The 13,863-nt window shown below is 52.6% G+C and overlaps 1 protein-coding gene across 1 annotated transcript; it reads right to left on the bottom strand.

The window, feature by feature from the left end:
- Window positions 1–6,439: 6,439 nt before the first annotated feature.
- Window positions 6,440–9,333, bottom strand: LOC112268770. Its single transcript, XM_024454870.1, has 7 exons — window positions 9,259–9,333; window positions 9,022–9,178; window positions 8,270–8,941; window positions 7,664–7,766; window positions 7,530–7,583; window positions 7,169–7,456; window positions 6,440–7,073 (listed from the first exon to the last, which is right to left on the bottom strand). The coding sequence occupies exons 3-7, from the start codon at window positions 8,432–8,434 to the stop codon at window positions 6,934–6,936; spliced, it is 750 nt and encodes a 249-aa protein (XP_024310638.1). The 5' UTR covers window positions 8,435–8,941; window positions 9,022–9,178; window positions 9,259–9,333; the 3' UTR covers window positions 6,440–6,933.
- Window positions 9,334–13,863: the final 4,530 nt, after the last annotated feature.

Genomic DNA, 13,863 nt, shown 5'->3' with positions numbered 1-13,863 from the left:
CCGAAGAGTTGCTGAATCTCACGGGAGAGGCACTCCGGCTGCAGCAGTTGCGCGTGAAGGAATTGCTCCACACAACCAACGAGCAGAATGAGGCATACATGAGGTTGCACGGCAAGCTCGATGCATCTCAAGTCATTCACTCGGCAGTGGGCGCCGATGGCCGGGCTGACAAATCAAGCGTCCTCGCCTGGTGGCAAACGGGACAAGAGTGTTAACTCAGGCCGAGATAAGCGCCTAGAGCATTATGATCCGGTTCTGGCTGAGAGACACATGGTCAGGAGAGTCGATGATAGCCAGAGTGGTCTCTGTCTCGGCAACAATCGCTGAGATCAGCAAGAGCGTCACTCGGCTGGTCATGGACATCAACCTCAGGGTCCGGCACCCAATACTGCTGCAGGTCAGCACGGTGTCGGGTGCAACGCCCTGTATCGAGGTGAAAATCGCCGGCAAGACCTTTACGATGATGGGTACTCGGGCATGGGTGATGAAGGTTATCTCAGGCGAGAGCGTGACAATCTCGGTCCGCTCGGAGCCCGAGTTGGGAACAGACAAGTGTCGCCGCTGGACACCCGACATCGGATGAACGGAATTTATCTGTCGGAGCTTCTCGAAGAACAAGGCCCACCGGGACCGCGTTGTTTCGCGCATCGGATCATGAGGGAGACACCAGCCTAGGGTTTCCAGCTGCCCAGGGGTACGAGAACATATGACGGCAGTACTAAGCCGGAGGATTGGCTGGAAGATTATGTCACGGCGGTGTATGTGGCAGGCAGCAATCGCCGATAGGCAGTGCGATATGTACCCCAAATGCTGGTAGGGCCGGCAAGGATATGGCTGAACAATTGCCGGAAGGCAACATAAATTGCTGGATAGACTTTGAAGAAGCTTTTGTCAGCAATTTCACTAGCACCTACAAGAGGCCAAACCGCCCTCAGCAGTTGTCCATGTGCAAACAAAGTGACAACGAGACTGACCGGGATTACCTGACAAGATGGAACAACCTCCGCAATTCCTGTGAAGGGATAGTGGAGTCGCAAGCCATAGCGTGGTTTGCCCAAGGATGCCGACACGGCAGCATGTTGTGGCAAAAGCAACAAAGAGAAATGCCGGCAACTCTGTCTGAGATGATCAAGATCGCCGACATGTATGCGCTCGGTGATCCGACTCAGCCATCGCTGATGCCGGTGGAACCGCAAAGGGAGCAGCCGACATACAATCCTGCCGGAGCATTCCGGAGGAATGATCATCAAGACCACCGCAACACGAGAAGGGATGAAAGGACGGATTACCGGTATGGGCCAGCCCATGTCGCCGCTATTCAGGATCAACCCGATGTCGGCTCTAGCCAGCGTCAGAAGAAAGGGAATCAGGAGTGGGTCAAGAAGGGAGAGCAAAAGAAATCCTGGCAAGATAAGCCGAAGTATACGTTTGAGGTGATGCCGGATCAGCCTTGTCGTTTTCACACGACTAACCCCAACAAACCGGCTAATCACACAACGCGGCAATGCAGCTGGATGCAGCGGGCCGAGAAGGGTGAGGCCAGTCGGCTGCCCCCTCCTCCCCTCCTCACAGGTGCTAACGCACAGATCCAGGGACCCCCTCCGGCAAATAATGCCGTCAACCAGGTGGAAGACAAAGATATTCCGGAATATGCCGGAAGAAATGAGTATAAGGAGCATCACCAAAGCTACATGATCTTCATCACAGAGCCGACTGACAAGCAAAGTGAGCGCAGGCGAGAGATGGAGGTCAATGCCGTATTGCCGGCTGTTCCGAAGTTCATGTACTGGTCAGAGCAGGAGATCAATTGGAACCGGGCAGATCATCCCAAGGTTATGCCCAACCCTGGTGGATATGCTCTGGTGGTTGACCCGACACTCATCGGGCCCGACATTAACGTCAAGTTCACTCGGGTTCTCATTGATAATGGGAGCAGCATAAATATCCTGTACCGGGACACGATGCTTAAGCTCGGGATCACTGATAACATGTTTGAGCCTAGCCGGACTACCTTTCATGGTATTGTGCCGGGAGTGTCTTGTGTCCCAGTAGGCAAGATCCGAGTTGACGTCTTATTCGGCACCAGGGAGAACTGTCGGACCGAGAACTTGGTGTTTGAGGTGGTGGACCTTAGCAGTCCGTACCATGCGCTGCTTGGCAAACCGGCACTCGCCAAATTCATGGCGACTACTCACATTGGCTATCTGAAGATGAAGATGCCGGGACCTAATGGTACCATAACCATCACTGGCAACTACAAGCGTTCAATAAAGTGCGCGGCGGCAGGGTCTGCTTTGACCGAGTCACTAGTCATCGCTAGCGAGAAGAAGAAGTTACAGGAAGCTGTCACGATGGCCCAGGCGGCACAAATTGGTCTGCCGGCTATGACCAATCCCCATGGAAGTATGGCTTTTCAGGCAGCCAAGGAGACGATGACAATACAGGTCGACAGTGAATTCCCGGACCACACCGTCATCATTGGTGCCGATCTGGGTGAAAAATAGGAAGGCGAGCTCACCAGCTTCCTCCGTGAGCATCGGGACATCTTCGCATGGTCCAATCAGGACCTGCCGGGTGTGCCGAAGGAGATGGCTGAGCACTCATTATATGTCAGACCAGACGCAAGACCGGTGAAGCAGCCCCTTTGACGCTTCGCCGAACACAGAAGGAAAATCATATCGGAAGAGATATCCCGGCTTCTAGCTGTCGGCTTTATCATGGAAGTTTTGCATCCCGACTGGCTGGCAAACCTTGTCATGGTTGAGAAGAAGAAAGACGACCCAACTGCTGCCAAGGTGTGGCGCATGTGTATCGACTACACCAGCCTGAACAAGGCATGTCCAAAAGATCCTTTTCCGTTACCTCGGATCGATCAAGTGATCGACTCCACTGCCGGGTGTGAGTTGCTTTCTTTTGGTAGACGCGTACTCTGGTTTTCATCAGATACCGTTGAATCCTAATGATCAAATAAAGACATCATTTATCACCCCGTTCGGGGCATATTGCTATCGCACTATGCCGTTTGGTTTGAGAAATGCAGGGGCTACTTATCAAAGATGCATGCAGAAATGCTTGCATGATCATTTTGGCAAAAATGTGCAGGTATATGTCGACGATGTCGTCATAAAAACCAAGGAAAGCGCCACGCTCCTGGATGATATCCAGGAAACATTCGCAAATCTGAGGAGATTCCGAATGAAGCTGAACCCAGCCAAATGCACATTTGGTGTGCCGGCAGGGAAGTTGCTTGGGTTCCTGGTATCAAGCCGAGGTATAGAAACGAACCACGTGAAAATAGCCGCCATAGAGAAAATGAAAGTGCCAAAATGCCTCAAAGATGTGCAAAAATTCACTGGATGCCTAGCATCACTAAGTTGTTTAGTTAGTCGGCTGGGTGAAAAGGCAATGCCCTCATACCAGCTGATGAAGAAAACTGACAAATTTGTGTGGACGCAACAGGCAGAAGTAGCTTTTCAAGAGCTGAAAAAGATGATTGCTACGGCGCCGATATTATCCTCGCCGATGGAGAAGGAGCCGATGTTGTTATACATAGCAGCAACAAACTGAGTCGGAAGTGCCGTCATAGTAGTGGAAAGAGATGAAGACGGCAGATCGGTGCAAAGGTCGGTATATTACTTGAGCGAGGTGCTATCATCGTCTAAGCAGAATTATCCCCATTACTAGAAGATGGCATACGGCGTTTATATGGCAGCGAATAAGCTGAAGCATTATTTTGGTGCACATCAGATCCGGGTTATATGGGAGGCGCCCATCTCGGAAATTATGCGCAACATAGACGCAAGCGGCCGGATAGCGAAATGGGCTATTGAGCTAGCACCCTACACGCTGCAGTACGACAGACGGGCTGCCGTCAAATCTCAGGCTCTGGCTGATTTCTTGGTGGATTGGGCCGAGATGGAGTATGAACCAGCGCCCCCTGAAACTAACTACTGGAAGATGCATTTTGACGGCTCCAAGATGAAAAGCGGGCTTGGTGCCGGCATAGTTCTGACCTCGCTAAAGCGCGACCAACTTAATTATGTATTGCAAATTCACTTCGCAGCATCCAACAATGTTGCCGAGTATGAGGCGCTTGTGCACGGACTAAAGATGGCAAAAGAAATTGGAGTTCGCCGGATTCAATGCTTCGGTGATTCCGATCTGGTAGTCCAGCAAGCTTCCGGCAATTGGGATGCATTGGATGCCAATATGACGCTATGCCGGTTCCATGTTCAAAAAATCAGAGGTCACTTTGAAGGGTGCAGATTCCACCATATACAGCGAGCGGAGAACGAAGCAGCCGACACTCTGTCGAAGCTCGGCTCAACACGACAGGCTATCCCGGCTGGTGTGGCATTGGAGCATCTACGCAAACCATCCATCAAGCCATCACCAGAATCGGGGTCAATCTTTATCCCGGCGAGCTCAGAAGCTGACGTCACCCCCATGGACATCGACAGCGGTAGCGGTTCCAGGGACTGAGCACCCTAACTCGGCGGAAGCAATGGTGGTGGAGCCAATGGAGATAGACGTACCAGATGAGCCGATCTTTGCCACTCGTCCCGTGCCGGCTTGGGCACAACCAATAATGTTTTACCTTAAGGATGGGAGTCTCCCGGAAGAGGAAGTCTCGGCGAGGCAAATCCAGAGAAGGGCAAAGGCGTACACTATCATCAATGGCGAGTTATACAAGAGAAGTGTTACTAACGTCTTGCGGCGATGCATTGAGCCAGTAGAAGGGCAAGAGATACTTTGAGATATTCATCAGGGAGAATGCAGTTACCATGCGTCTTCGAGGACATTAGTGGGCAAGGCATTCTGGCACGGTTTCTACTGGCCGAGTGCGCTGCAGGAAGCAGAAGACATGGTCTGGAAAAGCAACGGTTGCCAAAGATATGCCAGCAAGATTCACATGCCAGCATCCGAACTCAAAACTATTCCAATCATTTGGCCATTTGATGTTTGGTGTTTGGACATGGTGGGACCTTTCAAGCGGGCACGAGGAGGCATGGCGCATATTTTGGTCATGGTTGACAAGTTCACCAAATGGATCGAAGTGAAGTCGATACGAAAGTGTGACGGCAAGACCGCGGTATCATTCTTGAAAGACATCATCTTGAGATATGATTACCCACACGGTATCATCACGGATAACGGAACGAACTTCGCAGAAGGACCTTTTGCGCGGTTTTGCACAGAAAAGAAAATCCGGCTAGACATTGCCTCCGTGGCACATCCTCAGTCCAATGGACAAGTAACGGCATGGTTCTAGCCGGCATAAAACCTCGGCTGATTGAGCCATTGGAACGTACTCTGGGATGCTGGCTAGATGAACTCCCGGCTATGCTATAGAGTCTCAGGACGACTCCAAATCGCTCCACAGGCTACACACCATTCTTCCTCGTATACGGGCCGGAAGCTGTCTTACCAGCTGACATTGAACATGACTCTCCGTGAGTGACCATGTATACGGAGGCCGAGGTAGAAGAGGCCCGAGAAAATGATGTCGACCTACTCGAAGAAGCACGGGAATTGGTTCTATCTCGGTTGGCCATCTATCAACAACACCTAAGGCGTTATCACAGCCGGAGGGTAAACCCGCGAGTATTCTGGGAAAGAGACCTCGTGCTCCGACTTGTGCAGCGCACCGCCGGCATGCACAAACTGTCGCCCCCCTGGGAAGGACCCTTCATTGTGAGCAAAGCGCCGCACAATGATTCCTACTATCTTATAGATGCGCAGGATCCCAAAGCGAACAGGATAGACCAGTCAGGCGAGGAGACCAAGAGGCCATGCAATGAAGCTTTGCTTCGTCCGTTCTATACTTGAGAGATAAGTATTTGTATCGTTTTCTTCTTATGCTGAATGTTTTGAAACAATGAAATTATCCATCGGGTTCTCAAAAGGAACTCGGGGACTTCCATGCTATTTACATGTTATATTACAATTATCATTTTGTATGTCGGCATGGCTTAATTGTGTAATCTTATGTCAGTTTAGTACTGTGTCGGTATTGAAAATCTCCTCTATGACTTCGCTGCTGTCCGCAACCCGGCTTCATGGCAAGCTAGAGATTGGGAACGAGATAACTGAACACATGATAAATGATTGCGGAAACAAACAAAGAAGCGAGCCGAGATGCGCGTTGTTCCACTTAACTTGACATTTCATTCCGGTTTCGGGTATTTCCAAGTGAGTCTGTCGAGTTTAATTTTTTGAAAGAGTTGTTCTATGACTTTGCAATTCATACGTCGAACGCCGACAAGGCAGACAAAAGAACCGAAGTCATAAAATTTCACTAACAGAAAAAATATACTCGGGGACTCGGTTGGAGAACTCGGTGATTAAAAACTTGAATAAATTAAAAGTACGATGCTTCATAAACAAAAGTATTATACTTCGGTTACATCTGCATCCGGCATCCCGGTTATCTGATAATTTTAAAGTATTTTGTCCGACATGTCTAAGAAGAGACAGAAGGATTGGCGGCGGCGGAACTCGGAGCATCCGTTGCCGTGGAAGCTGACTCGATGACAATCTCTTCGTCGACTGCCTCCTAATCTTCTTCCTCGGCCATTTCTGCCTCTGCTTCGGATACCGGGCCCTCCACAAATTTATGCACATCGGCATATTGGATAAAGGAGTAGGCCCGCTCCTGACGCTTTGCGATCAGCTCAGGGTCCGAGAGATAGGGGGAGCCGACACGCATTGACTGCAGCATGTCGAGGTTGATGCCGTCATACCAAGAAAGTACAAACGACAAGGCCTCGTCGGCGCCAACACGAGCGGCCGACTCCCACCACTCGTTGAGATGATCCTCCACCTCCAAAAGGCGCGTTGCCAACTCCGGGATGCCGGTCAGAGCTTCTTCGCCCGGCCACAAGGCTCGGAAGGCTCGGATGCCGGCTCTGAGCATATTCACCCCGAACTACTTCAACGGCTTAACCCGGCTCGCAATGCTGACCAAGTAGTCCTCCAAGTCGTATTCGAAAGGTTCTGCCCGGCTGGAGCCCTCCTCTTACGGGCTTTAATCACGGCAGCTTGGGCGGTCTCGACAGATTGTGGAAAAAATTCTGACAAAGGCAAAACGATAGTAATGAGTCTCGGCACCCTATTGCTATCAACGGACAGGTGATCAGAGGAAGAGATTTGGACAAGGGCCACTTACTAGTCAACATGGCGTCGATTTTGACGAGGTCACGCCGGCACACGCTGAGCAGGCGGGCATTCTCGGCCTTTTCCTTCTCGGCAGTACTGGCGCGGGTCTCGACCTTGGCGACGAGATCCTTGCATTTCTGCACCTCGCCTTCCAGGCAGATCTTCTCGTCAGCTTGGGCGGAGAGGGCCGAGGTCAGTTGACCTACCTCGGTCTTGTGCGCCTCCGCCTGCGCTTCGAGCTGCGCCTTCAGACGGGTCACTTCATCCCGGTGCTGCTCTTTGAGCCGGGACTTCTCATCTGTTTAACAGATGTGTGTCACAAAGATTTGAGTTTAAAAGGGATGAGACTCGGGATAAGGATAAGCTTATACCTTGTACTTCGGCGACACGCTTCAAGAGCTCAGATATTTGGGCATTGTTCCCGGCTGTAAACAAGAGCACGTATCAGTTTCTGATGTGCATCAATACTCGGACAAAGTTTTTATGACGGTAAAAATATACTTACTCTGGCTCCGGCGATGGGCTACCAAAGCCTTGTGCTCCGCCTCCAGCTTCTTATACTTCGCTAGCAAAGTCTTGAAGGTGGCGGTGCGCTTATTCATGCAGGTCTGGAAAATAATGATCCACAGATAAGTCTATTACAGTGGAAGGTTCACAGACACTCAGGGAATAAGCGTTTGAAGTTTTTAAGCTTCAGGCCGACTATTCTAAACCCGGCCTGAATCTCGGGAACTAAGCGTTTGAAGTTTTTAATCTTCAGGCCGACTATTCTAAACCCGGCCTGAATCTCGGGGAATAAGTGTTTGAAGTTTTAAAGCTTCAGGCCGACTATTCTAAACCCGGCCTGAATCTCGAGGAATAAGTGTTTGAAGTTTTTAAGCATCAGGCCGACTATTCTAAACCCGGCCTGAATTTCGGGAAATAAGTGTTTGAAGCTTTTAAGCTTCAGGTTGACTATTCTAAAACCCGGCCTGAATCTCGGGGAATAAGTGTTTGAAGTTTTCTAAGATAAGCTTCAGGCCGACTAATTCTTACTCGTCCTAAACCTCGGGGACTAGGAGTATGGATACTAGAAGTAGAATAAAAAACTTCAAAGAGGATTTTTTCATACCTCTGCAGCACGGCTGGACTCGAATAAGGCGACCCTTGCCTGAAACATCCGGGCCGGCATGGACTCTAGAGTCGCCACCGGCGCGGGTCCCACCAGAGGGTTCTGCCGCACTGTTTGGAGGGTGCTGGAAGTCACTTCGTAACCGTCGGCACTGTTCCAGTCCATTACGAACTGGCCCAGTGACCCCCAGCTATGCCCACTGGCCGTCCTGAGGGGAACTCCCTGGTTGCCCCGGGCAGGCTGTGAGTTGGAGGAATTCGGAGGCGCTTGTCCCGCCGGGATAGCGGAGCTCCTAGCTCTCTTAGCTTGTGTAGCCGCAAGTTGAGTAGCTTGCGGCTGCGGCGGTGATGATGGTGGTGTCGGAGTCGTCTGTGGTTCTTGGGGCCCCGTTGTCGGTTGCTGCGGGGTCTCTGTGACAAGCGGCTCCGTTTGTGTCTCGGTTGCCGCCGAGGAAGGAGCAGCCCCGACTGTCGAAGTCCCGGCTGCGACGCCCCGGCTTGGGTGATGCTTTAGGCGTCGGCGCTCAGGCCGACATCCCGGGCGGGAGATGTCGGATCAGCAGCAGTGTCAGCCTCTCCCGGGGCCTGAGTTGTAGGTTCAGCACGGGGAGAGGGAGCTGCCGGGATCTCAGACGCGATGCATGTCTGAGATTGGGTAGCTGTCAAAGCCGCCCTGTAGGAATGAGAGTTGGTTATCTTCATAGCAGTAAAGAAGAAAATCGACATAAGGGTTTGAAATATTGTAAACCTTACCCAACGACCATGGGTTTCGGCCTTGGTCCACGAGAGGCAGTCTTCTTCCGCTTCATGGTTCGCGGAAGATCCTTCTCGGCTCCGCGTTTTTCGCAGGCTGGCGCAGCAGCCGTGGCCGGACCCGACGCCTCAGCAGCGGCGGGCTCATCCGAGTCGACTGTTTCCAGATTAATGCAGACGTAAGCATCTTGATGAAAAGTGTCATAATAACTATGAGAAGATGTCGGGAGATGTTACCTTCGGCCAGACAAGGGCCGGCATGAGCGATTGGCATGTGATCCTCTGAATCTGGATCTTCATGATCGATCATCCGACGTTGGCTCCCGAAGCGCTTGTCAGGGGAACTCCCGTCCTCCTTGCGCTGAAGGGTGAACCTATACACAAAAGAATTAAGTTGCACTTAGATGAGTCTTTGTCAAGGGATAGCCGGCATAACCGTATGTCGAATGAGAACAGAAAATACATATAAACAAAAACTCAGCGGGAGCGAACGGTGTTTCCGGCTGTATGCTGGCAAACCCCATTCCCAGCATTCCGGCATACTCGTCTTCGCGATCGCCTTGACCCGGCGCCAGACTTCAGCCTGGTCAAGCCGGACGGTGGACACCCGGTTTGGGTCAAACTGACCACTGTAGAAGCACATCTTGTGCGTCCAGCTTTGGAGCTGGCACAACCGCCGATATACGAAGGTGGCCAGCAAGTCATCGGCCGTCATCCCTTCTGCCTTGAGCTTGAGGAGGCCGGCGTGAATCTCGTTGATCTCAAGAAGCTTTTCCTTCGGATCATACTTCCAATTCTTCTTCTCCTCCGGAGGGCTGACTACGAATCCCGGCAAGTTGATTTGTCGGTGTTGGATGAATTCTTGACATAGAAAAAGGTCTTGAGCCACTTCTTACAGGACTCAAGACCCTGGATTCTAGGGAAAGCCGAACCCCAGCGGGGTATGACAGTGGCGGCGCCGCACTGGGTCATAGGCTTGGCGGCACCGGGATTGTCCTTGTCGGGAAGAACTTGGGGCTGAAACATGAAATATTTGGCCCACAAGTCGGTGGAAGGCCAGAGGCCGAGATAGGCCTCACAACAAGTAACAAACGCCGAGAGAGTGAGGATAGCGTTTGCCGGAAGGTGGTGCGGCTGGAGGCCAAAAAAGTCTAAAAATTTCCTAGTGAAGTCGCTGGCCGGGAGAGCAAAACCGCGTTCAAAGTGAGCGAGGAAAACAACGCGCTCACCAGATTCGAGTGCCGGCACTATCTCGTCGACGGGGATCAGGCACTCCACATCCTCTGGAACCCGCCGAGAGCAGCTGAGCCACTCAATGTCCGCCTGGGAGACGTCGGAGCCCTCCCAGCCAGCTCGCTCCGAGCCCATCTCCTCCTCAGGGTGTTGGATAGCGGGGTCGACAGCGGCGTCGCGGGAGGAAGAAGCCATGCATTGGAAAACTAGATCTAGGGTTTGCTTCTCCGGTGAGAGGGTTGTCGGGGAGGTGACCCTGGGTAGGGTTATAATGACACAACTCTAGCCGAGATAATGAAGGCAAGGCTGGCATAGATAAGCACGCCGGCATCTCCAAGTACAACTAACGCTGAGCTGGCATACCCGGTGTATGCCGGCATAGCTATCTTGCTTCGTAAGTTTGCAGGATGAAGATGAGCACGGGAATCTCGGCGATAGCCGAGATCTCTCAACGGTCTTATCTTGACCACGCGGTGCAAAGTAACGCAGCGCCATCATCACTCCAGGAAAAGCGGTCAGCGCCTGTACGCCGGTGTCAGGTGACCACGCAAAAGAAGCATCGGAAGGGAATCAATGACGGAAGCCGGCAGAGGATAGCTGTACCCGCTGCCGGCTGGCAGGAAAAGTAAAGCTGTCTTGTCCCCCGCAGTACTGCCTAGAGGGAACCAAGCCGCGTGCCCTGTGGAGCCCAAGGATGGTGACGTTAGACTCGGCCCACATGGCAGTGTACCATGTGCGGTCTATAAATATAACCTTTACCCCTCTGTAGGGGGAGGAGATTGGAGCATTCTAGGGTTTCCCCTTTCTTCTTCTTCTTCCTCAAGAATACAGCTCAAGGAGCACCATTGTAGAGCTGGTCTATCTCGGCAAATACAAAAAAGCAGGAGTATGAGTCTTACCTCGCCAAGAGGGCTCCGAACCTGGGTAAATCGGTGTGTTCTCGTGTGAATTGTGCGTGTTCTTCTTCACGTCCTCCCTCCTCCGGTTCCTCCATCATCCATCGGCCCCAAGTTAAGCCATCCTATGGCATCTGCCGTGACACCACCACGACAAGGGTGCTAGCGCAAGGCTCGAGCGAGTAAGAAAAGCGGCGGCGGAAAGCTGAGCGAGCGCGCGCGAGTTTGCGGCGGCGAGCTCGGTGGCTAAGAGCTAGGAACTACGGCGGCGGAAGAACTTGGAGCTAGCAGCAATGGCGGAATGCGCAAGGAGCGAAGGAGTAGAGGAGAGCGAGAGAGATGAGGAGTGTGAAGGGTTTTTTACCCGCGCCCCCTCCCTCTATTTATACCCGGGTCACACTAATGGGGCGAGGATCTTCCGCGCCCACGATCCCTGTGGCCAACGGAAAGAACTCGCATGATCATGGGGGCATTCAACCCCATTAACGCGCATGCGTTCGGAAACCGCACGGCGTGGCACAAAGAATCCCGTCGAATCCGGGAGGATAAGTATCCGCGTGGGACCCGAAATTCTTCTCTTAATGGCTCTGTCGGTTTTACTGTACGATGGGATGACGCGCTCGCCTCAAAAAGCGCACCGGCTGTACTTCGGGTCTTATCTTCCCGTTACTTAAGCAGAGCTTAGAGTACGAGCGACAGGTGGCACCAGTGTCGGCAAGAGCAGGTTTACTACTGTCAGCCATGGAGGAGAAAGGAATGTCGGCTCAAGGCTGAATAAGCATGCCGATTCGATATGTCGGAGTAACTCGATCTCGGCTAAGAGAACTCGGGGTTGTTTCAGCATCCTCTTCGGCTAAGCCCTGGTAGGTTTCGGTGGTTTGTTTATGGGAAACTGTCGGGGTCGGACATTCTTCCCTGCCGGACCGCAACAGCTTCGGGGACTAGTGTCGGGGGGATGACCCCGGATAGGGTCATAACGACACGCTTTAGCCGAGATGACGAAGGCAAAGTCGGCATAGTCATGTATGCCGGCATCGTTAAGTCAAATTAATACTAAGCCGGCATACCAGGTGTATGCCGGCATGATTATCTTGTCTTATGAGATTGCAGGATAAGGACGAATACTCTGATCACGGCCAGCGCCGAGATATCTCAACGGTCTTATCCTCACCGCGTGGCGCAAAGTAAAGCAGCGCTATCTTTATCACGAAAAGTAGTCGCCTCTTACGTTGCCGTGCTAGGCGACTGCGCAAAGAAGCACCGAAAGAGAATCTCTGACGGAAGCCGGCAGATGATTGCTGTACTTGTTGCAGGGCGCCAGGAAAAGTAAAGTTGTCTTGTCTCCTGCGGGGCCACCCGGGGGGAACCAAGGCGTGTGCCCGACGGGGCCCAAAGAAGATAACGTTAGGCTCCGGCCCGCATGTCAGTGTGACATGGACGGTCAATAAATAGAGCACTACCCCTCCCAGGAGAGGGATCCAAGACTTAAACATCTAGGGTTTTCCCCTTCTTCTTCTTCCTCAAGAATACAGGTAAAGGAGCGCCATTGTAGAGCTTTTTATCTCGGCTAATACAACAAAGCAGGAGTAGGAGTCTTACCTCGGCAAGAGGGCTCCGAACCTGAGTAAATATATGTGTGCTAGTGTATTCGTGCGTGTTTTCCTTCACGTCCTCCCTCCTCCGAATCCTCCTTCGTCTATCGACCCCAAGATAATCCATCCCATGACATCTGCCGTGACAGTAACGCGACACTCAACATAAGTGATAATCACCAAAAAATTCAACACAGTTTGCCTATTGAAAATGTACGTTGCAGGAATTTGAAGACACATCGGTAAATACACAAACATCTAGTAGGAATCAACAGCAGCACAAGAACTAGTATGAGGCTCCTCTGAGGCATTATCACAAACACGTGATGGGTCGAAAAGAGGGACGAGCAAGCAAGAAAATTAATTGGGAAGGCTGGCGGAAGCATGTGGATTTGTGGAATCCGGGCGGGCATGGGGAGCTTACTTTCGCGGCCGGTGGAAGGTCGTGGTTGATGGGTGGCAGGTGCACAGTCCTCCGGTCCGACGCCAACTAAGTAAGGATTGAACTAAGCAAGGTGTGTTTGGTTGCTGAGCGAGGAGGGTGGGTTGGGCCCAACCAGATTTTAGGGCTGGAACCAGCCAAATTTGGTGTTTGGTTAAGAGAGATGGAGCCAGCCAATTCTCATGTTTGGTTCACCTGTTCAAACTGACGAGGACTCCGAGCGCCGCCCTCGGCCTCGTCTCCGGCGCCGGCCCAGCTCGCGAGTCTCCCCTCTCTCTCTACAGTCTCGCACAGGCCGCGCTGCCTGCCAGCGCGCTCGAGTCTGCAACCGCTCGCCAAAGCGCTTGAGGCCACCGCCGCTCGCCGTGGCGCTCGAGGCGTCGGGCTCGAGGCCGTCGCCATGGCCTCATTCCCCGCTGCGTCGCACGCCCGCTGCCGTCGCGCTCTAGGCCGCCGCAGGGCGTCGTCTGGAAGGTCTGGCCGCCACACGTCGTTTCCCTTTCCTGCCGCCATGGATCCCGCTGCCTCTCCAGCACAGGGCCGCCGCCGCCGCCATGGCCTCCTTCCCCGCGGTCGGAGTAGGCAGTCTCAGCCAGTGCTTCGTGGTGGCGCTCGGAGGAGGCGGTCTCGGCAAATCAGGCGAGGGATTCGCGAGCGAGAGAGACGCGCACGCAGAGGC

The sequence above is a fragment of the Brachypodium distachyon genome, chromosome 4 (genome assembly GCF_000005505.3).
Source record: "Brachypodium distachyon strain Bd21 chromosome 4, Brachypodium_distachyon_v3.0, whole genome shotgun sequence".
NCBI classification, from domain to species: domain Eukaryota; kingdom Viridiplantae; phylum Streptophyta; class Magnoliopsida; order Poales; family Poaceae; genus Brachypodium; species Brachypodium distachyon.
Note: the sequence above shows the minus strand (reverse complement) of the source record. Positions and strands in the feature narration are given on the sequence as shown.

Coding starts and splice junctions, on each gene's coding strand:
- LOC112268770 (XM_024454870.1), bottom strand. CDS start 8,434: ATGGACTGGAACAGTGCCGACGGTTACGAAGTGACTTCCAGCACCCTC. Junction 7,584..7,663: donor AGCCCATCGCCGGAGCCAGA/GTAAGTATATTT, acceptor TCTTGTTTACAG/CCGGGAACAATGCCCAAATA. Junction 7,074..7,168: donor AATCGACGCCATGTTGACTA/GTAAGTGGCCCT, acceptor TGCCTTTGTCAG/AATTTTTTCCACAATCTGTC.